Source organism: Chenopodium album, chromosome 9 (assembly GCF_948465745.1).
Source record: "Chenopodium album chromosome 9, dcCheAlbu1.1, whole genome shotgun sequence".
Taxonomy (NCBI): Eukaryota; Viridiplantae; Streptophyta; class Magnoliopsida; order Caryophyllales; family Amaranthaceae; genus Chenopodium; species Chenopodium album.
Genome location: NC_137842.1, coordinates 64,751,811 through 64,776,330, shown reverse-complemented (window position 1 = coordinate 64,776,330; position 24,520 = coordinate 64,751,811). Strand labels below are relative to the sequence as shown.

At 29.3% G+C, this 24,520-nt stretch overlaps 2 protein-coding genes and 2 pseudogenes across 3 annotated transcripts; all 4 read right to left on the bottom strand.

The window, feature by feature from the left end:
* Window positions 1-575: 575 nt before the first annotated feature.
* LOC145557960 (uncharacterized protein At4g15970-like) lies at window positions 576-2,549 on the bottom strand. Its single transcript, XM_081619129.1, has 4 exons — window positions 2,545-2,549; window positions 2,349-2,415; window positions 1,237-1,614; window positions 576-1,067 (listed from the first exon to the last, which is right to left on the bottom strand). Exons 1-4 carry the CDS (start codon window positions 2,547-2,549, stop codon window positions 576-578), a joined length of 942 nt encoding a protein of 313 aa, XP_081475255.1.
* A 1,357-nt stretch (window positions 2,550-3,906) lies between these two features.
* Window positions 3,907-4,990, bottom strand: LOC145557959 (uncharacterized protein At4g15970 pseudogene; annotated as a pseudogene).
* A 2,662-nt stretch (window positions 4,991-7,652) lies between these two features.
* LOC145560164 (uncharacterized protein At4g15970-like) lies at window positions 7,653-12,620 on the bottom strand. 2 transcript variants are annotated; one of them, XM_081621427.1, is made up of 4 exons: window positions 12,454-12,620; window positions 9,674-10,024; window positions 8,670-9,044; window positions 7,653-8,443 (listed from the first exon to the last, which is right to left on the bottom strand). In XM_081621427.1, exons 2-4 carry the CDS (start codon window positions 9,938-9,940, stop codon window positions 7,961-7,963), a joined length of 1,125 nt encoding a protein of 374 aa, XP_081477553.1. In that variant the 5' UTR covers window positions 9,941-10,024; window positions 12,454-12,620; the 3' UTR covers window positions 7,653-7,960. The 2 variants fall into 2 exon arrangements, with proteins under 2 accessions (XP_081477553.1, XP_081477554.1); XM_081621428.1 differs by having other exon boundaries at window positions 9,674-10,020.
* A 2,186-nt stretch (window positions 12,621-14,806) lies between these two features.
* Window positions 14,807-17,523, bottom strand: LOC145557958 (uncharacterized protein At4g15970 pseudogene; annotated as a pseudogene).
* Window positions 17,524-24,520: the final 6,997 nt, after the last annotated feature.

The window sequence follows — 24,520 nt, the reverse complement described above, 5'->3', positions numbered from 1 at the left end:
TTTTTTTTAAAAAAAAATTATATACATTTTAAAACATGTATTGGAGACCGTAAAAAGTCAATTGAGACAAAAGATAAAAAAAAATTATTAAAAAAAAAAAAAAAAAAAAAAAAAAAAAAAAAGGGACAGAGAAAGTACTAGCCTGTTTCTTTCACTTCCAATCTCTAATTAGTAACTTAGTAGACATAGGAAGGAGATATTAGCTAGGGCACAAACGAATTATGGATGAATAGAATAAAACTTGAGAATTTTTATTTAAGATTGGTTTAACTACTTTATACAAAATTAAATTACAATTTGGTTGTATTTAGGATTGGTTTAATTACTGTTGGATTTAGTGAGTGTATCCCAAATTCCATGAACCCACAATTTTAATGATGATTGCTTATGAGCATACTACAAGTTTTTTGGTTGACATTAGCATTATATGGTGAATATAATATTCATATTTTAATAATCTTTAGTAATAGAACAATAATGCAATAAATATAAGAAGTATTATCAAAGTAGTGCAGAGCATATTCAAATGTGTCGTATGGTACACAAAAAGTAGAACAACGGATTAGACCCACCAATCAACGTCGGCATTTGAATCTCCAATGAGAAGATTGTTGTGTATAATTAGCCTTTTGATATGAAGATAAATATCTCCTCCAATCCTCAAGTGAAGTTTTTAGAGCAGCAATTTTGTTACTCAACCCAACACAACAAGTAGAATGCATGGTACAAACCTTGTTAAAATCTCTACTTGGTGTACAAAACCCGCCAAAGTAATCCGTATCCATAAACCGTATTTTCAACCCGATTAATTCAATAAATGGATCAAATTTTATCCTGTTGAAAACACTTTGTTCATGTTTTGTTGGATATAAGTATCTTTTAGATAACCAGTAGTCGTAGAATTTGATTGTACGATTGTTAGACCTCGCAAATTGAAACCCTACATTGGGGTAGTTGTTCATGTCGTACGGATCACCATTGTATGCATCACTTGATAATTGAATGTCTGAATCATCATCCGTGATTATACGTGGAAATGGATCTCGAAACCATAAAATATCAATATCCTGAAAAAAGAGAAAATAAAAAGATTTAGTATGCAATGGTACGTACGTGATGAATGTGGCAATGTGTCATTTTTATCTTATATAAAATACATGACATTTTATATATTCTACGGATATTCCCTATATTCTCTATAAATTTCTTAAGAAATACGGAGTATAATATTATTACCGTAATAAGGAAGTTATAACCCAAGGTCATAATAGTTTTCGAGAAAGCTATCCTTCTCCATATCATATCCAAATAATTAGGTGTCAAGTAGTTAGCTTGATGAGCCAATGCCGATGATGGTGCATTTGATCTAAGAAGATAGCAATGGGAGACTAGCGTCTGGCACCGAGTATAGGCGTTGTCGTCGACAGCTATAACCAGCAAATGGTTGAGAAGGTAAGCTGTATTGTTACCATTTCTGAAACTCTCTAGGAAGATATCAAACAATGAATTTGGTTCTGCCCATGCCTCGTTCAAATGTGCCAAGATTACTGTATTATCCTTCATTGATACCGCCTTTAGAAGATTTTTTAGCTCGTAGTACTCATCATCATGGACCTTAATTAATATTCAGATCATTATCAATGAAATATATATACAGCAACAATTAATGATAAAAAAAAAAAAAAACGTAATAAAATATGTAATAATGATAACGATATCTCCCTGATCCGTAGTAATAAGGTATATTATTTATTAATAATACTCTGTATTGGTTAACAATTGCTAATAAAGTAATAAATACTACAGTATATATAAAAATAATTAATAATTTATAATTATAAATAATAATTTATTTATAATTAATAATATAATTAATAATATTGAGGAATTTGGTGGATAATAAGAAAGAAAAAGTTGCATAGAGACATGTATACACTAGACATCTGTTTTAAACACTTAGACGTAACACATTGATACTAAGAATAGGTAGATTTAAAAAAAAAAAATTGGAGGAAGTACGGGGATAAAAATATATGATGATTCCGATCCAATTCTAATTTATTTACTATTGATTAAGATATAGCAATATACTTTAAAAATAAAAAAAAATAAAAAAGATACTGCAATATACGAATTTAAAAAATTAAAGTATATACAAAGTACAAACAACATACGGAGTATTATAAAACAAAGTAAATCAAAGCGCAAAATATAAAATAAAATAAACAAGTATATCATGGCGCAAACTTAATTTTAAGCCTTCTTTCAAAAAATAATAATAATAATAATAATAATAATAATTTTAAGCACAAATCAAGAAGAAACTAATAAACACAAAAATCACTTACAAGTTCATTTCCAGGGGTTAGTAAGGAAGATTCACTGGATCCTTCATAAAATGTAAATCGAGAAAAACTGAGGTACGAATCAAAATTGTGCAACATTAGACATAAAATTGTACAAATTGACAGTAACATTAGCACTACTACTGCTATTCTAACATAATTTGGTACTTTTTTTGAGTTACTGTTTTTATAATTATACTTCATTTTCGTTGTAATTGGGTTGTTCTTCCACTTTCAATAATGTATTTTTTTTGTAAAAAAAAAATTATTAGAGGTGAAGGGGTTATTATACATTTATAACAATAGAATCTTCCTTACCCCAAACAAAGACATTATGAAAGGAATAAAAAATAAATACTAAAAGGAAACAAACTTTTTTGATCCTATACCTTTTGTTTTGCTGATTATATTACCTTTTAAGCAATATTTGTTGCTTATATGCCTCTAACGATGTAGCAATCGTGACAAAGAGGTCATCAGATCAAATCTCATCCACATTTCTTATTAAGTTGAATGTATAGTGTTGGGTGTTAAAAGCCCCATATAGGGGTGTCAACTTTGGGGGGTGAATAGAGTATATAAATTAGGCCTTGAATCATTATTTTTAAGTCTTTGGTTGAGTTAGTCTTTTAACAAGACAGATAATATGATAATTGATAAATATATACTCGTTCTATCTCATAATGTATAACGAAGTGAACTAACACAGTTTGATATACTTCAATTCGTTGTTATTTATATAACATAGTAACAAAATAAGTCCAAAAGAACAAGTCTATAAAGCTAGATGTGTTCCATAAGTATTCTTAGATAGTCTGAGCCATAATAGACTAGTCAAGTGGCCAGCCTAGCTTTACAATAATGCTTAGTTAAGAATACCTTCAAAACATCAACCCATTTTTTCAATTCAATTAAAAGTGTATATTGCATAATGTATTTGAATTACTATGAAACACTATTACATTAATTAAAATGGATATTGTAAACCATAAAAATTCAAACTTGCAATCTACAAATAAAGAGGTAAAAAAATATACGGGAACAATTATTTCATTGATAAATTGTGGTGAACAACTCTTGTAGATCTCTTGACTTCTCTCTTCAAAGGGTTAGGGTACAATGTTTGGTCGTAGGGAGGAGATCTAGATGAGGTCTTCGTGACTTGTTCCATTTGAGCCTAACTAAACCCTAGAAATGACCCTCTTTATATTTTTTTTTTTAATATATTATCTCCTTATTTACATATATTTGACGCCTAATAATCAACAAAATTTCGGTGTCAATAGATACTACCTCTTTTTTTTCGTTAGTTTTAATTGCACCATTTACATGTAATTTTAAGATGGTTCTCAAAATTTAACATGAATTTGGTCTGTTTCAATGTTGTACACCTATATATAAGCCTGGCATAAATTCCACCTAAATCGATCTCTAAGATGTCATTCAATTCAATGCAAGATATAGAAAAAATATATTTCTATGTAACAAGCTTATTAATTATAATTACTCCGACTATAACGTACACCTGAATGTATATTACATTCATCTACGTACAAATACATTATATGTGACATTCTTTAGGAACACTCCAATGAAAAGGTTGTGACACGGCCGTGAGATTAATACCTGTAGAATGATAAGCCTTCCAATTCTCTAATGTAGTTTTTAGGTCAGCTTTTTTGCTATCTAACCCAACACAACAATTAGCATGCATGGTACAAACCTTGTTAAAATCATTACTTGGTGAACAAAACCCACTAAAATAATTTGTGTCTAAAAACCTTATTTTAACTCCAAGTTCTCTGAAAGAAGGTTGATGTTTTACTTGATTAAATGCATCTTGTTCATGTAAATTGGGATATTTGTGCCTTAAGGATATCCAAAACTCATAGAATTTGATCGTGCGATTGTTAGACCTTGCAAAAAGGAACCCAACGTTGGGAAGGTTGTTCAAGTCATATTCATCTCCACGGTTCCAATCACATGAAACTTGGATGTCTGAATTATTATCAGTCATTATATGCGGAAGTGGATCTCGAAACCACACAATATCACTATCCTGTAAAACAAAAAATATATATTCAATATTAAGTACTATAGATAGGTTTATTTTGTCAAAGCACGAACGCAGTAATAATAATGTGTCATTTTTGTAAAACATAATATTTAATTTCCTCTTTCACTTTTACTCAAATTGTTGCAACTAAAAGTGTTATTGCAGGGGTAAAACTGTTAAAGTAAATGGAAAAAGTAGTTATGATTATTACCGTAATAATGAAGTTATAACCCAAGGTCAAAATAGTTTGCAAGAAGGCCACTCTTCTCCATATTAAATCCAAATAATTAGGAGTCATGAAGTTAGCTTGATGAGCCAATGTCGATGATGCATTTGATCTTAGGAGATAGCAATGGGAGACTAGCGTCTGGCACCGAGTATAGGCGTTGTTGTCGATAGCTACAACCAGCAAATGGTTGAGAAGGTAAGCTGTATTGTTGCCTATTCTGAAACTCTCTAAAAAGATTTCAAATATTGAGTCTGGTGCTGCCCATGCCTCGTTCAAATATGCCAAGATCACTGTGTTATCCTTCATTGTTACTGCCTTTAGAAGAATTCTTAGCTCATAGTACTCATCATGGACCTTAAAATTTGATCAAACCATTATTAATGAAATACATAATACATAAGAACAATTAATGGATGAAATTGAACAATGATCGTAACAATGAGGATGCCCCAGTTTCTCATGGTGAGAAACAAATTTTATTCAATTGTGGAGCCCACGATAATGAAAAAGTTATTGATTTACTCACGATAATGCCCCATGAGAAACAAACTATGAAAAACAGAAATAATGCATCGAACATATGTGTGTATTCATTTTATTTGATTGTTTTGCTATCTCATATCGATCTACCTTTTTCTTAAACGAATTATTCACTTATTCTTTGGTTTATCAACTAATAACTTACACTCATATATATTTTTACTTAGTTCTAAGAGGAAAAAAAAGTCTTATTACCTTAAGTATTTACCTCTTGATCTCTAGCTTACACCAATTCTTCTTATTTTTCTTTGTTTTAGTAATCTTTAGTAAGTGCATGAATTAAAATGGAAAAATCAAAATAGAGGCATGTTATGCAACTGTTCTATTGAATAAAAATAATTTTAGTGAATTTAGACTAATGTTAATTTTAAAAAATAATTGATTAAATTAATAAATTTATTCTCAAGCTTATATTAATGACCAAAAATATATTTTGCTTGATAATAATAATAATAATAATAATAATAATAATAATAATAATAATAATAATAATAATAATAATAATAATAATAATAATAATAATAATAATTTGGATTATTATTGTTAGTTTTTTAAAAAATATATTTTGATAATAGAAAGACATATACGTCTTCTACAAATGAAATATAACTTTAACAATATAACAAATACATTAAATAGAATCAGATAATGGTTTCCTAAGAGTGAGGGATAGCTGCGCTCAAGTGGTTAGAGTTTTCCTCCCGATTCCAGAAGATCTTGAAATCGATTCTCACCACCGCTCATGTGGCTCTCTAAACACCATAAAAAACAGATAATGGTTTCCTTCATCAAATGTACTCCCTTGATTGTTATTATTATTTGATTTATTTCCAATAATTTACATTTGTTGATCAAGATTATAAAATATTTTTTTAATAAATTAAATTAATTTTAGTTATAATACTCTGTATAAGATACATGCCTATTTAGTTTAAATAAAATTTAACCCAGAAAGTTTGGGGAGCGACCATTTGCACCAATTTATGATACTTATCTAATTAGGCTACTGAATACAAATTAAAATATACATCATACAATATAATATATCATCGCGCAAAATTAATATCAAACACGTACAAATTAAACAAAGAAGAAATTAGACACAAATATCAATCACTTACGAGTTCACTTTCAGATGGTGGTATGAATGGTTCATCGTCGTAACCCTCAATGTATATAAATTGGCTAATATTGATGTACGGAGCATAAGTGTACAACATCAGAAATGAAATTGTACATATTGAGAATAACATCACTACTTTTAATATTCTAACACAATTTTTTGAATAATTGGTATTATTCATTTGTGTTGCAATTGGGTTATTGCTCTTCATACTAGTAGAAATGTATTGTAAAGGGAACATATACATATATACCAATGTAATCCCCTAGTAAAATTAAAATAATGAGAAAGGAAACAAAGAAAACAAATTTATATGATCCTAACTCTTTTTTGATCATTTTCCTTTGCAGTAATATATATTTGTTACTTAATATTAATGGGAAGATAATATGTGAGTTTTAACACTTGGCGTTTCTCTAGCTTGGCCTGGTTTTTTTTTTTTTTTTTTTTTTTTTAATTATTATTATTTTTTTTTTTTTTTTTGATAACGTGGATTGTTGGTTGAAAGAAAAATATTTGAGTGTACGTGGTCCTTTCAATTGTGCCTTGAGCGAGATCAAAGAAGATTGGTGAATGGTTTGATAGATATATGATTATGATGAGCATTTAAAGTGAACATAAACCCATTTAGATTAGAAAAAACAAATTAAACTATGACTATTTTAGGCTGTTCACTATATTTCCACTTATTTCAGGGTTAATAAGTTCATATAAGTTTAAATAATGGTTAATAAGTTCAGATAATGGTTAATAAGTTCAGATAAGTTTAGATAAGATAAGTTCAGATAAGTTGTGATAAGGGTTAACTAGGGCTATCCAAGTTTAATTTATAACTAAAATAAATTCTAATAAGGGTTGATAAGTTCAGATTAGTTCAGATAAGTAAAAATCAGGTAAATAGACGCTCCCTAAGAAGATCTTTGAAAAAGAAAATTTTCTAGCATTTGTGTTTGAGCAATTAATCTCCGTTGCATTTCTTGTTCCCGAATTCAAATACTAGTATCCAGTTTCTTCTTCTCGTGATTTGCTCATATGAAGTATATGACAGGCTTTATATTTCTTCTTAACGGTTACTGATTTTTATTAAATCTTAATTTTACTAAACTGAATTTATTTTACTTGACTGAAATTTTTTTTATGAATATTTTTATAAGGTGAAGTACGTGAATAGGGCCTAACAAAATTTAACTGTCAATTGTTCTATTGTTGGTTGAGTCAAATTATTCAATTACAAAATATATATTTCTATTATAAGCCACCTTTTTTATTATATAATTTGATGGACGCCTAAAATAACTAATAGTATACTTTACATATAGATAGAGATAATTGTTTTTGGAATCTAAAACATGTGTCACGTGCATTTAAATTCATTGTATACAATTGATGAAATGGTGCAAATGACTAATGACATAACATATGTTGATATCAGATTAAATAAATATCATCACTTTGATCAACAATAAGTTTATAACTACGTTACAACTCATCTATCATTTTGTTACAACTGTAAGATTCAAGAAGTTAAAAAAAAAATTATAATTGATACAATAATTCACCTACTTCACTCTTCTGGAGGAAGAATAAATAAAAGAAAAACATGTACACGAACCTACAATCAAATTCAAGGCTATAAAAATAACCCAATTAGTCAACATGAAAATACATCACATATGGCATTTATGTGGGACCCTCCAATTAGCAGGTTGACGTGTCGTATGATTATTGGACAAATAATTCTTCCAAACCTTAAGTATAGTTTTAAGGTCAGCTATTTTGTTATCTAAACCAATGCAACAATTAGCATGCATTGTGCAAACCTTATTAAAATCTCTACTTCTTTCGCAAAACCCACCAAAATAAGTTGTATCCATGAACCTTAGTTTTAATCCTAGTTGCCTTACAAAATCACCACTTTTTATCTTGTTAAAAACATCTTGTTCATGCAAACGAGGGTATGTGTGTCTCGAGGATACCCAAAAATCGTAGAATTTGATGGTACGATTGTTAGACCTTACGAAAACAAATCCATTGTTGGGAGCGTTGCTTATGTTAAATTCATTGCCGTTGAAGTGATCACACGAGGTTTGAAAGTCTGAATCACGTGTAAAATGTGGGAATGGATCTCTGAACCACATAACATCGGTATCCTGTAAAAAGAAAACAAAATTAATATGACATGAATTGCTATATCATGTAACATTTATTGTGCAACATCTATATATTTTTCAATCTATTGAAAATTGTCACTTGCATGCGCACTTAGAAGCACACCAATAAAACAAACACGTGTGTACAAACCACGTATGATTAATTGGGATCGCAATATTCTACCAAAATTGCATATATGTTTAATGTGTAGATTAGAATAATTACCGTGAAAACAAAGTTGTAACCCAAGCTTAAAATAGTTCGCAAGAAAGCGAGTCTTCCCCACATCATATCCAAATAGATAAGAGTCATAAACCTAGCTTCATGAGCCATTGTAGATGACTCATTAGTCTTGAGATAGTAACAATGGAGTTGTCCCAACTCATGACATCGAAAATACGCCTTTTCGTCGACTGCTACAACAACCAAATGATTGAGAAGATAGGCTGTATTATTTCCATTTCTAAAACTCTCTAAGAAAAGATCAAATATGGAGTTTGGTTCTGCCCATGCATCATTCAATGTTGTCAATATCACTGTTTTCTCCTTTGTTGAAGCCGCCTCTAGAACCTTCCTTAACTCATAATACTCATCTTTGACCTACATGTATGAATTAAAGGTATGATTATAAAAATAAGTCCATAGTTTTACTACAATTATCAACGTTTGTTGTCAAAATATGTGTGTTTACTTTTCAAATATTGTGAAAATAAGTATATCGATCCAATGTTCTAAAGTATTTTATTTTAGTCATATGCAAAGTAATTCATTATACGTATGATACATTGGACCGGTCATTAAATTACATATTATGAAATGGACAAGTTTAATAGTATGATAACCAATGTTTAACATAATTTAAATATATTGTACCGTCTTTAAAATTTCAGATATTGATTTTTAACGATGAAAATTAAGGATGTGTTCTATTCACTGATTTTCACTATCTGAACTTATTAAAACTTATTTGATATTATCTGAATTTATATTAATCTATCTGATCTTATCCGAACTTATTAGCCCTTTAGTTATAAATTAAACTTGGGTAGTCCTAATTAACCTTATCACAACTTATCTGAATTTATTTTTCCTAAACTTATCTTATCTGAACTTATTGATACTTATCTTAACTTGTTTAATGGGGAACGACTCTAAGTTAAACAAACTCAATTCTAAAATAAGCTTAAATTTTGAAAACCGAGCAATAGAGACTAAGGGTAGAAACTCACCACGGCATAATTATCATCACCATAGAAAGAAGAAGATAAGCGCCCCAAACTTGGTACAAACTGCCCATTTTTGTCGCTTGAAGAATAATACAAGACCAAAAATGCAATTCCAAGCGTCGAAAATACCAATAAACTCTTCAAAATCCTAGCAAAATCTAAAGGCTTTGTTGATGATGATGAATAATCATCAATCTTCACGGCCACCGTCGTCGTCGTAATCTCTCCCATGATTGGGCTACGCTCATCACTAATCTTCCCCTCCTCCATAACTCTTCTTGTACGTAATAAAAACCACACTAATACAATTTTATGCTTTCACTAGATGGTTGATTAACCAACACATAACCCTGCCTTGGTTTAAATAAATAAAGTTTTGAGTTAATTAATTATAAGAAGATAATAAGCTAAGAAAAAATATCAATAAAGGGAATCATGCACTAAAAACATGCCAAAGCATATGGAATATTTGAGAGAGGATAAACAAAATTCAAAGTAACGTTAAATATTATGTGTACTTAATATATATAGTATAGTTTGTACTGTAGGTGTATATGAAAAGGTCAAGTCTAGCTAAAATATTGCTGGTCATATTGGACCAGTTTTAGTTCTACAATATTGAACACGTCATTTTAATAGTTTCCTGATAAATTCTTTTGTTTTTCCTAGTAGCCTTTGCAATATGATTTTTTTAGTCGACTCTTATAGTTGTCATTAAAAAAAATTCTATAAATATATATGGGACCTAGGGCATGTTCACATTTACTGATCTGAAGAGAGGGAATTAGGAGTTGAAATAAACTGAAAAAAAATTAATTAAATGTGAATAGACCCCTAAAAAATAAATTTTTGAAAAAAGTATTGTTTTATTAATGATTCTTATAATTTAATTAATTTCATTATATATATTGTATTGGTTCATATCCTCAGTAATTTTAAATTTTAAAGTATTTTATTGGTTTATGAATTATGACGGCGTAATTTGATATACAATGAAGGATTCATGTATAACTGAAACGATAACAACATCAAACTCTTTTTTTATTGTGTGTGAATTAAACCAAATAGTAATGTCGGTATTGGTAGTGTACTTAATTTCTCATCAAACTTTAGGAGAAAATCCAATTTATTATACAAATGTTATATAATTGATGAGAGAAAAGCATATTATGCAAAAGGTATGAAGATGAGATCAAATTATAGTTACAAAGTAGTAAAAAATTGAGATAAGATTATATTTACAAAGTATAATTTACATCATTCACACCAATCACACACACACGCTCTTTAGAAAATTTTTTATTATCATACATGATTTATCATGTATATACTTTCAATAAGTAGTTTTTTTATATCACCTCCAAGACTTTAATCGTACATTAGGTGATTATTGATTAGGTATGAGAGGGAAAAGGTTAAACGGTAAATTGTTTTGAAAGAGAGAGTATATAAAAGTGATGGGGATCGGAAGACAATGAAAAGAAAAGTGTGAAGAAGTGCGCATTGAAAAGGAAACTTGAAATGTAAATTTCTTTGAAAATATATAAAAGAGTGAAGTTAATTTTAATGATTATATGTTTGGAAATATTAATATATATGGTCATACTCTTACGTTGATATTTTGGGGGTATTATTGATAGCCCTAAAATTTCTTTTATGGGGTCCATCATCCATGGTATGCTTATTCCTTTTTGCTATCTTAGTCGATTATTCATAAATGACACATCAATTTATTTTGCAACTTGGAGTATGACTACAATGCAGTCGGTAGGTAGTGCTATTTCTAATTTTCTAGGCCTACCTCTTGCTATTATGGCTATTTAGTGTTGGAATACGATGCAGATCCATATCTATCACTCTTACACAACTTGCACAAGTTTTTTACCCGATATATCAAACTTTTAAAGAAAAATAATGTTACTTAGGAAAACCAAAGTTAGACTTATGATTGAAATCCAGGATCGGTTTATATATGTGTACGTAAGAGCACCATCTCAACCAAAAGGTTAGGCTAGCTGATGGTTGAACCTCAGGAATATGTTTTATACTTTATCTCGCCCCCTCATATAATTAAGAGCTCTTTGGCCTTGAAATGTGGATACATCATGAGCCCTTCGCATACCCTGCACGATATATATATTCCACTTGAAAGTGGGGGGTGGATGAGATTTGAACCCGCGACTTTTATGACACGCTAACTCTGATACCATGTTAAAGGATCAATTTAACCAAAAACTTAAGCTTATGATTGAGGCTTTAGAATATTTTTTACTACGCATACTCTATCATTATGATAGTAGGATTGAAAAAGACATAAGACAAGGATAAAGAATATAGATTATAGAGCATTCCACCTAGTCGCTAAAATTAGCTTCTAAGTATACATAGATAGACATGTTTTTCTTATGAACATTCAAACTTACCAAAACAGGTATTAAAGAATTTCCGTCATACATTATTATCCATAGTCATTTGTCAATATAATAGACCCTTTGCTTGTTCTATTTTGTCATTCTATGCGTGTATGCCATTATTTGACTATATATATGCCTTGTACAATACTCCATAAATAATAAACATAATTAAAACTATATATAGAACATAAAGGTTCAAATAACATACAAAAACAAAATTCTTCCTAGTTTGGATTTTTCTTGTGAGTTTATCATCACCGTTCAAATAGACAGAACTTTCAAAGACAGAATGAGTAGTATTCGCTAATTGAAATCCAAAGCAACAATTAATAAATATGTAAAATAAAATAAAATAAAATAAAAACTCACCATAATAAAGTAGTCTTTTCCCTTGATTCTTTCATCTGCCTGAGTTTATATATTTATTTGAATATTTGATAATGGTTGTTTGGGCTCTAAGTTCTAGTATGGTAAAATATATACAATCTAGAAAGGATAAAATATTTTGGAAAATATTTTTGTAGAAAATATGATTCTTTTTTAGTTGCCAAACGCCAATAATAGAGTATCTATATGATTCATTTTATCTGTATTATTAGTATTATTATTCAGCAACTTGCATGAATAAATGACTACAAATTAAATAATAACCACACGTTCCTCCAATCAGTATACTGTATACCAGTAGATCAGCAGAATTTCTTTGACTATTATTCGTAAGTATGTAGTCACTACTTTGTTAATGGGATTTCTAATTCCTTGATTGATTGCATTCGTTGTTTCAAATCATAGATAATCTTATTCTTATCAAGGGTTTTGATTCTAAGTGAGTGAGAGAGAGGAGGGAGAGAGAGTAGTGAGGGTACGTCACCACTCACCAACTAGCTAGTGTAACGTATTGCGTATTATGCCCATGGACATAACACGTAAGGTAACCTCTTAATGACCCTGTTCTTTTGAGCTTCTGACAAAACAAAGCAAAATAGGTGCATGTCAACAAAATAAAGTAACTAATTTATACTCCGTAAAGTATAGTAGACCACAGCAGTCAAAAGAACAGGGTCTACCCGACTCAAGGCCATCTATGAGGGCGTGTAAAGTGATCGACATAGGGTCCTCAATTAATTCATAAGGGTCTCAAAATTAGACATATAATGATAATTGTGTGTTTATTAATAACATTAACACATTGTTCTATCTATTTTTTTGCTTTAGGTACTTTTAATTTTATTAAAAGTATTTATTTATATTAACAGCATTGACACATTATTGTTCTATCTATATCTACATTTTTATAAGTATGAAGCAATGCATGATAGGATTATACTCACTCTGCTTTTTTAAGTACCATTTTGATTTTTTGCATTATAAATTCACAAAATTTTCTTTGTTTAGTCTTAGGGCCTGTTTTCATTGACTGAACTTAGGGTCTGTTCACATTTACTTAATTTCAGTTCAGTTCAGTTCAGTTCAGCTCCAATCAGTTCAGTTCAGTCCAACTCCTAATTTCCCTCTCTTATGAAATATTCATTTCACCTCAGTTCGGTTCAGCACCAAATAGCTCAGTTCAGTTTAGTTCAGTAAATGTGAACAGATCCTCAGCTGAACTGAACTTATTAAAGCTGAACTGAACTGAAATGAATATTTTATAAGAGAAGGAAATTAGGTACTAAACTAAACAAAACTGAACAGAATTTATTAGAGCTGAACTGAACTGAACTGAAGATAATCGTATGAGAACATACCCTTAGTGATACATATACATAAGAAGAAAAAAAAATAGTCATGTACTCATATGGTCATTTGTTGGAATCACCCTAATATACAATTTTCAAATATAAAGTTTAAATTCTTATAATTTATATTAATTTATAATTTTACATAATGCTAGTCAATGTTCTACAATAACATACATACGTCTCCAGTCAAATTAATTAAGTTACTTAGGGCATGTTCACATTTACTGAACTGAGCTGATTTGAACGGAACTTAATTGATTGGAGCTGAACTGAACTGAACTGATTGGAGCTGAACTAAACTGAACTGAAATGAATATTTTATGAGAGAGGGAAATTAAGAGCTGAACTGAACTGAACTAATTGGAGCTGAACTGAACTAAATTGAAATGATTGGAGCTGAATTGAATTGAACTAAACCAAAATTAAGTAAATGTGAACATGCCCTTATACTCCGTATAACTGTATATAATAAATATAGAGAGTATTTAAAAAATTAGCACGGGCCTCCAACATATTTTGGACGCGGTCTAGCCCTACCAACCAGTAGTATACGCTAAACTAGAATGTGACCTGTAGGTCAAGTTCTCCTAGTCCCCCTAGATATTGACTCTAGTTATTTGACCCTAGTGTGGAAATTTATAAGTTGATTTTTTAAAAAAAATAGCATTACAAACAAAATATTAGGACCACATGAAATAGTGATGGATGTGTTAGATGATTAAAGTTAATTCCTTAACTCATAGAGTGGAAATGAAAAAAAATAAATAGATAGATAAAAAAAAAGGGTAACTTTATTTGTTAAAGGAAGCCTAATGATTATTTTGAATTGTCTATTTAATTTATACAACAAGTATATAAATATAGACAAAACAAGCAAATTATTCATTTAATTAATAACAACTACAAATACTAAACTCTCACCTTAACAAAAGTTCTTGAAGTCAATTCCAATGTGTTAACATCTAAAAGTTAATTGAAGAATATCACATATGACATTGATTTGGAACCCTCCAATTAGTAGGGATCGAATGATTTGAGGACATGTAATTCTTCCAAACCTCAAGTGTAGTGTTTAGGTCAGCTATTTTCCTATCCAACCCAGTACAACAATTAGCATGCATTGTGCAAACCTTGTTGAAATCTCTGCTCATTTGGCAAAACCCACCAAAATAATTTGTATCTAAAAACCTAAATTTCACCCCAAGCTTTCTCACGTATGTACCGTTTTTAATCTTACTGAAAACATCTTGCTCGTGTAGTGTAGGAGGATATGCATGTCTTGAAGAAACCCAAAATTTGTACAATTTGATTGTGCGAGTGTTAGATCTTACGAAAAGAAAACCGTTGTTTGAAGGGTTTTGTATGTCGAATTGCCTGCCATTGAATCGATCACATGAGGTCTGGAAGTCTGAATCTGGGGTGAAATGTGGAAATGGATTTCGAAACCACATAATATCTGTATCCTGTGATATAAACAGTATAAATTATAATTACTTAATTAAATGTGATTGATCCAACAAAAGAGTTTAAAGTGCTACATAAAAATTGTTATTCATTAATTTATTTTGGACTATATATAAGCAGCTAAGCAAATTGTTCATTTTGAGTTTTTCAGTTTTCTCTTTATCAGTTTTTGGTTTTTTTCATTTTTTTCGGTTTTTTTTCATTTTTTTTTTTTAAAACTACAATTTAGATTTATTTTTTTTTTAAACATAACAAAATGTTCTTACGACATACATATGAGAATGAAAAAAAAAAATTAAAAAAAATAATTAATAAGTAAAGAGTAAAAATTAGTTTTTGAACAACGAAATTCAATTTTAATTGTATTAAATCAAATTTAATAATATTGTTTAAATTCCAATACATAGTTACATACCCAAGAGGCCAAGATAATACCCTTCACGAGAATAGTCCTTAAGTACTAACCTCAAGAGCCTTCAAAAAAAAAAGTACTAACCTCAAGAATGAATAATAATAATAATAATAATAATAATAATAATAATAATAATAATAATAATAATAATAATAATAATAATAGAGGAGTGGGGGCCCAGATTGTATCTCGGCTTCCCTATTGTAGGTTGTATGACTTTTGTTTTTGAGATATAATAATAATAATAATTATAATAATAATAAAAACAACAAAAAAAAATAATATTAATAATAATATTATTATTATTATAGGACGACGAGTATAATATATTTAATGTTATATTATACGATTCTGAAATTCAATAATTCTAATAAAGTGTGAGAAGATTGTTCGTAATTTCCCCCATATTTTACTTTTTTTTTAAAAAAAAGTCTTATGAAGTTTCTGTCAAAAGAATTTCGTAATAAAGTTGACTTTTTAGAATTACTCCGTATTTGCATACCACGCTACTATACATTGGTTTCTTGCTTTCTTATCAGAATACGTAAAATGTTAATAATACAAAGAGTTAATATTTGAAAGAAAATACTTACCGTGAAAATAAAGTTGTAACCCAAGCTTAAAATAGTTTTCAAAAAATCAAGTCTTTCCCACATTATCTCCAAATACATAGGGGTCATGAACCCTGCCTCATTAGCCATCTCAGACGATTGCTTACTCTTAAGAAAATAACAATGGCAGATCAATTTCCGGCATCGATTATACGCCTTCTCATCCATGGCTATGGCTAGCAAATGATCGAGTAGCGGGGCAGTATTATTTCCAATTTTGAAACTCTCTAAGAAGATATCAAACATGGAGTTTGGTGCTACCCATGCCTCGTTCAAAGATGTTAAGATTACTGTTTTGTCCTTTGTTGAAGCCGCTTCTAGAACCTTCCTCAACTCATAATACTCATCTATAACCTTCATTTACAACAAGTCCATAGCTTTAAAATTAATTCAAGTCATGAGTTTACTTTTAATTAAGTTTTAACCTACATCAAATAAAATGTATTATAAATTTTACCATACAATATAACATTGAATGTGTTCATTACATTATCAAAATAGTCAATGTTATTGAATTGACTAGTTAAATATATCTAACTTTGTAGATTAACTTCATATATTGAATTGACTCTATATATTTCTTGGTAAAAGCTAATGAGCATCCCCAAAGCGTTAGATAAGAGAATTAAAAGTGAAAATATTATAGTAAAATTAACATTAATTACACCAAACGACTCGTGATTTTATCATGCATTCCTAACTTAATATTGTTGTACTATTTTAACTAATAAAATTATTCCTTATCTAACGTTTCAGGACGCTCGTTAAAAAGATCCATATTTCTATAACTAGATTAATCTCCTTTTAATTTTAACATAATATTGCCGGGAATAATTTTACGACATACTAGGTATTAAATATTTTGCTATATTATTTGAACAAAGAACAAGAAAACAATCAAAAACCAAAAAAAAAAAAAAAAAAAAAAAAAAAAAAAAAAAAAAACAAACAAACAAACAAACAAAGAGCTCACCGTGCCATTGATATCATATTGTGTAAAAGAGAAGCGCCCCAAACTTGGTAAAAACTGCCCATAATTGTTACTTGAAGAATAGAACAAAACAAGAAATGCAACTCCAAACGTCGAAAAAACCACTAAACTCGTTAAAACTCTTCCAAAAACAAATGGCAATGTTCGTAATGAATAATTATAATTCATAGTCGTCGTAATTACTCCCACAAATGGACTGCCCTCGTCGCTTTTTTCCTCCATAAATCTCCTTGCATCAAGTATATATAAAACCAGTAGTTTAATTTGCTTAGCTTAACAATGCGATTAATTAGAATATATCACATAATTAATATGTTTATAAATGGTTTATTTGAGTAAATTATACGAAGTAGAAGCTAGCTAGGTAGGAAATAAAGTTGAGATTAAGTTGATGAACATATATATTCTAATGTAGGAGGGGCTTCAATATTTTACAATGTAACGTCATATGTATGAACAATATACAGATCTTAGCTGTATGTGAAATGGTCAAGTATAAAATATTGGTAGCCACTTGTGATCCAGTACGAGTTTTAATTTAGTCTTAAATTAAATCGATTTATAGACAAATTTAATTGTTCAAATGTATAAATAATGTGTGGAAGAATATAATATACTCGTTTTATATATCAAGGTATATTTTTCTTGTATGCAACTTATTCCCTCCGTTCTTTTTTATTTTTCAAACCAAGAGAATATAACCTTGGTTCTTTTTTTAGTTTGATCATCTAACATTTATAGAATTTTGCTTACCTTGTAATATATGGGATATATGCAGTGCACAAAAAATGTGTGAATGGATTATGCAGTCGACCGGTCGTGCATTGTTAGAATCATCATTATTCTTTCATGTTGTATTTAAGTGATTAATTACTTTAAAGTTTGAATAATGACAACTTACCTAGTAATTGATACAACATTAGATAAACTAACTCAATTAGCAAAATGATAGAGTAACTTATTTAAAAAAAGATCATTTTGATCTTGTACTGTATATCATAACAAAAAGTAATTTAAGTCATAATCAAGTAGCTAATTAATAATAAGTTGCTACCTAGCTATTAGCCATGATGTATGATCAAATTCCGCCTACATTAATTTGTACCCTGTGTGGTTCTCACTGCATCAAACAATATATCAGATGCGTGCACATGAGATTGATTTTGTATTCATTTTTTTATTTTGCTAATTTACTCATTATTGATTTGTTTTGCAAGTAGTAATAAACTAGTGATATTTAATCTAGAAATCTAGATCATTAGCTAGGGTTCCGGGTTCGGATATAATGTTGCAACTAGCATTATTATTTATTTTGTTACGTATAAATAATGAATACAAACCTAGGATTATACTCTGCATGCATGTGTAGCATTCTGGCAGAAGGGCAAGTACAGTTGTCATGCAATTTTCAACTATTTCAAATAATGATATCAACGAAATAATTTTGAAGCTAAGTGTTGAGAATTTTACCTTGCAAATCCCTAATTTGTAAAATGACCCGTCATACAAACCACTAATAGTCTAAAGCATAGTGATTATATTTATTACTTGTAATTCGCATGTGTATAATCTTATTAATTATGAAGTATTTTATGAGTACATCAAATCATATTAAAAATCAAAGCAGCGTCTTTATAATGTTATTAATTCTTACCCTTTTAGAGTAAGACAACTGACAAAAAACTATATCTAAATCTAATGGAATGAAAATTTTGTATCACATATGTTGATATGTATAACAAAAATACTTACATGGATTCTTATTAAATTTTGTAGGACATGTATACTGAAAATCAAGGTTGACCTACAGGTTGGAGGCCCTCTTGATCTCCTTCCACCACTGCAAGAGGAGCTCGATTCACACCCCAAATAAGTGGGATTCCTATTTTTTTTTCCCTACTTGTAAGGTGAATTCTCCTTACCCTCAATAAAATGTACCTTATGTTATTTATTTCTACCCCTAATTTAAACACTCACAGATGAATAAGTCTAATTGCCAAGTTGCCAACGACTTGCGCACAATTGCACAAAGGAAGGGGAGTCAGTTGGCCTGGCAATCTGTCACATTATACTAATCAAAAGACCAAAATTAAAATAATGTTAAAGAAGGTTGAAATACTAATAATATAAAACAATATGTTAATGGATTTCTTAAAGCTTCAGGTTGGAAAGCCAATTCGAGGATTAAGTTTATTAAATTAAAGTGTAATGATTATTTATTTTCTAGGAAACTTTCATTGGCCAGGCCAGAGATTGTTAAATGGCTAAATAAATAAGTCAATGATGTAAACATTATAATAACATACATATGTACTTTAAACTATTGATCAACCAACTTGCAAGATCACAAAAAAAATTTACAGTCTTAAATATTAGAGAAGAACCACAATTTTTTATTTATTTTTTTATTTTATTTTTGGGAATTCTCTTTGGTAATCTTGTATATTTAAATTTAATTGCTTCTAGCATCAATGAATATTTTTTACTAAAATTTTAACTATAGTTAAAGTTGTTTGGTTAAATTAATTATTTTTTAATAATAAAAATTAAAAAAAACCCAAACTCCTCCCCTAGCCACCAGCAGCCCCTCCCCCTGCCAGCGGCCAGGCGCCCCACTCCTGCCCGGAGACGGTCGGCCTTCCCCACTTCGGTCGGCGACATAGCCTTCCTCGCCGCACCCAAAACTACCAGACAATCCAAACCCGTTTTCTGGGTTGGTTTTAAAACCCTAAACGAGTTTGGGTTTTTAGGTGTTTTTGAGTGGGTTTTAGGGTTTATGGGTCGGCGAACATGGGAGGGGGTCGACAAGGAGTGAGAGACACTAATACGTATGAAGTACAAAGTAGGCTTTTTTTTTCCACAAGAACTGAACTAAGATATTCCTCTTCTCATTAGCCCGTGAAAAGCGAGGCCCGTTTTAAGTGAGAATTACTAATAGTTGAGTTTGGCTAGTACCAAGACTACCAACTTGTTGTGGTGCATAGCCAAGGTGATATCTATCTATACTTACTATGTATAGTAAAATAATCACCAAAGAGGACACTTGGCATACTTTTGTGAAAAAATTTCCCTCCAAAATGCTATTTATTTATTTTCTATTAAAATTCTTTTATTAAATTTTATTTATGCAACACATAATTTAAGAATTTAAAAGATAGACATTAATAAATTCAAATTTGAAAAAAAAAATTGTTACATAAGTCATTTAATTTCAATTAACTATGTTTAATTCCAATCGACTATAAAGTCTATAATTATTAATAAATCTTATTTTATAAATCCGTGCATGACACGGGGCCAAAAACTAGTACTTGGCTAAAGTAGACCAATAGAGTGACTAAGCGAGCTTGTGTGTAAGTTGGGTTAGGCGGTTAGCCTTAGTACGCCAACTAACCGAGTTTGTTAATTAGCCCAGGCTAAATGGTCTAAACACTAGACAATTCATTAAATTAAAGGCTACAAGTTATTTAGTGAGTTAGGAGATTTTTAATTTATATATATATTTTTTTAATTTATATACTTGTATATAACATGGACTTATGGTATATGTGATCGAAAAATTGGCATGTTGGACCGATTTGATTTGATTTGAGTTGAGTTGGAGGTAAGTTCATACATTATCTTTTAACATGGACTTATGGAGCATCAAGTCAAATCAATTCAAGTTGGGCTTTTCTAAACCATTCAAGCCTTTTAATAGTGAGCTAATATGACGTTGCAGTGGGCTGTTTGAAGATTAAAACACTGGTATCATAACTGATCCAATCTCTTGCCCGTTTTCATGGTTGGACCATTCTTGAAAACCTAACATGATCTTTGACAAAAAAATTCTCAGTCTTGAAATAAAAAATAATTAAAAAAAAGGAAAATTTGTAAATTACCACCCATAAAGGGGTCTTATTTTGAAATTACCACCCATTAAAACTTTTATTTAAATAACCACCCATTAAATTAAAAAACATTTCAGATTACCACCTTTTATGAAATTCCGTTGGAAAATCTGGTTGTGGGCCCCACCTTATTAACTTCCTTCCTTTTTTTTTTCATTTCCCTCGACCTAACCTTCTGATTGAAACATTAAACTCAAAAAAACATCTTCTCTCATCAATTTCTTCAATTAATTCATCCAAAAGCATCAATCTTTCCCCTTTTTCTTCCTTTAATTATCTGTCAACTTTGCAATTACCCCTTAAGGGTTGAATCAGAATCCTAACATTTTTTTTTCTGCAAGAAATCACCATTTGACCGGAGCTTCACCTACGAGCTTGCATTTGCTGTTGAAGTCGCCATCTTGGGGTGTTTTCTGGGGACCAAAAGCGCGTAGGTGAAGCTCCTGTCAAATGGTGATGTCAATGGCGACGCTTGAGGTAAGCAATTGAGACCCTTTACAATTTCAGACACGTAGCCTAATTGCAAAAAAAAAACAACCCCAATTTTAAAGCCCAGGAACCCTAATTCCAAAATTGCAGAAAACCACCAATTTTATTGCCCCAGGAACCCTAATTCCAAAATTTTAGACATGTACCAGCAGCAATTTGAGGAAATTTGGATGAAATTTGGGGCAAAAGTTGTTAATTGATGTTGGATAATTTATAAAGAAAAAAAAAATCGAGGAGGGAAACATTCAAAAGAGTCAAATTCGCCATTTTTAGCCGTTATGTGGGGCCCTCAAACGGATTTACCACCGGAATTACAAAAAAGGTGGTAATCTGAAAAAAAAATTAATTTAATGGGTGGTTATTTAAAATGAAATTTTTAATGGGTGGTAATTTCAAAACAGGACCCCTTTTTGGGTGGTAATTTACAAATTTTCCAAAAAAAAAATATAAAAAAAAAAAAGTCACATAGCATTCGTGGAGTTTTAATTAAAAGTAAAAGTTTTTCTTAAAAAATGAAATTTGATTACGAGGTTTTTTTTTTTTGGCCAATGAATAAAAGAGGTTAATGCTTGAGACTTTGAGAGTACAAGGAGGAATTAAGGCAATCCCCTACTCCCAAGCAAATTTAGTTGGTAGGGTTTGAACTTGTGACCTCAAAGTTACATAGTGAGCTTCCCACCAACTTCACCAATCTTTGATTGGTAACTAAACTGGGGTTATTTTAAAACGTATTTATGCACTTTCATGGAATAAAACGTATTTAGGCAATCCCCTACTGTTCACGTAGGCTAGTTCGTTATTTTTTAATTTTTTCTAGTTTTCAATTTTTTTATGTAGTTAACTTTTTGGTTGTCAGTTTTCTTGATAATCATGACTTTAACAAGTTAGACTAATTTAAAATTTGATCCTAATATGACATAAACCATATGATTTTTCAAAACATAAAGCTGAAATTTAAAGTGATACCGAATGAGCCCTTAAGTAGCGGTTTAACCCTTAAATTACTATCTTAGGACCTTATTTTTTTGGGACTTGAATTGAGCAAGAACTTGGAGTACTACACACTCACCAAAAAAAAAAAAAAAAAAAAAAAAAAAAAAAAAAAAAACTGAGCTTATGTGGACCATGAATATAAGGTTTTTTTTTTTTGTTTTTTTTGTTTTTAAGAAATCATAAATTTATTTTGTTCCAATGCAAAAATGTAAAAAAGATTTTTAAAAAAACCATGTTTTTGTAAGGAATTAATCTAGTACCATAACTTCTATTTTGTTCAATTAATCCACTTCAATTGATGTTACTGTCTCCGTAAATAGCTTTTTGAAAAAATTGTTAATTTTTCTCACTTACTTATTGATAAGTAAAGGTATCATTGATCAAAGTTTTGCATTGACATGCGTATACGGTGTTTCACTTAAAATAAAAACGGATGTAATGGGTACGAGTAGTAAACAATAAAGAGCTAATGTAATTGGGTTATGTGTGAGAGAAAGAATTTAAAAAAACATTGGTCTCAGTTTTAAAATTGAGAGTTTTGCAAAATTTCAAAATAATAAAAATGTTGTATAGTAGATATTAAGTAATGACCTAAATCGAAGACAAGTGTGGTAAGGATTTAAGAATGATCGACCTAATATAATAAACATAAATAATTGTCATAATTTGTAAATGCTCGTATCTAATCTAATACTCCCTCCGTTTTTAAATACTTGCTCCACTTTCTATTTCCGTCCGTTTTAAATACTTGCTCCATTTTCTTTTTTGGAAAGCTTTAACAATATTTAATTCAATTCTCACACCTAATGGACCCAACATAATACTCTCTCTCATCCTATTCTCCTCTATTTTTGCTTTCAATTTTTTATTATCCCAATTAGGCCCCGTTCTTTAGAGCTGCTTTGCTCTGCTCTGCTCTGCTGAAATGTGCTTTGCTCTGCTGAAATCTGTTCTGTTTTGCTCTGCTATGCTCTACTTAAAATTAATACTTAATATTTAATTATTATAATAATAATTAATATTTAATAAGAATAATAATAAATAATTAATATTAATAATAATAATTAATACTTAATAATAATAATAACAATAATTAATGATTGATATTTAATAATAATAATAATAATAATAATAATAATAATTAATTATTAATATTTAATAATAATAATAATTAATTAATAATAATAATAATTAATATTTAATAATAATAATAGTAATAATAATAGTAATTATACTAATATTAATAATAATAATACTTATAACTAATAATATTAATTATAATAACAATAATTGATTTTTATAATAACAATTAATATTAAGATAATAACTACTCCCTCCGTCCCAAAAAGAATGACCCATTTGCATTAAAACACCACCAATTTGCAACAATATTTGTGCAAAATTAGCTTCCCCATATAAAAATTTCATCTTCCATGTTATTTTATTACTTTTTCTCTCTATTTTTTTACAAACCCCATGTAAATTTATCTTTCCAATATACTTTTACTTCTTTTTACTTAACTTCCTTAATACCCGCGTAATCAACCCAAATGGGTCGTTCTTTTTGGGACAGAGGGAGTAATATTTAAAGATAATACTAACTATAAATTTTTAATAATAATAATAATTAAATAATATTTAATAATAATAATTATTATAATTAATATAATAATAATAATAATAATTAATATTTAACTTTAAAAATTTAATGATTATAATAATAATGCGATGATGATAATAATAATAATAATAATAATAATAATAATAATAATAATAATAATAATAATAATAATAATTAATATTTAATAACAATAATAATAATAATAAATACTACTACTAATAATAAT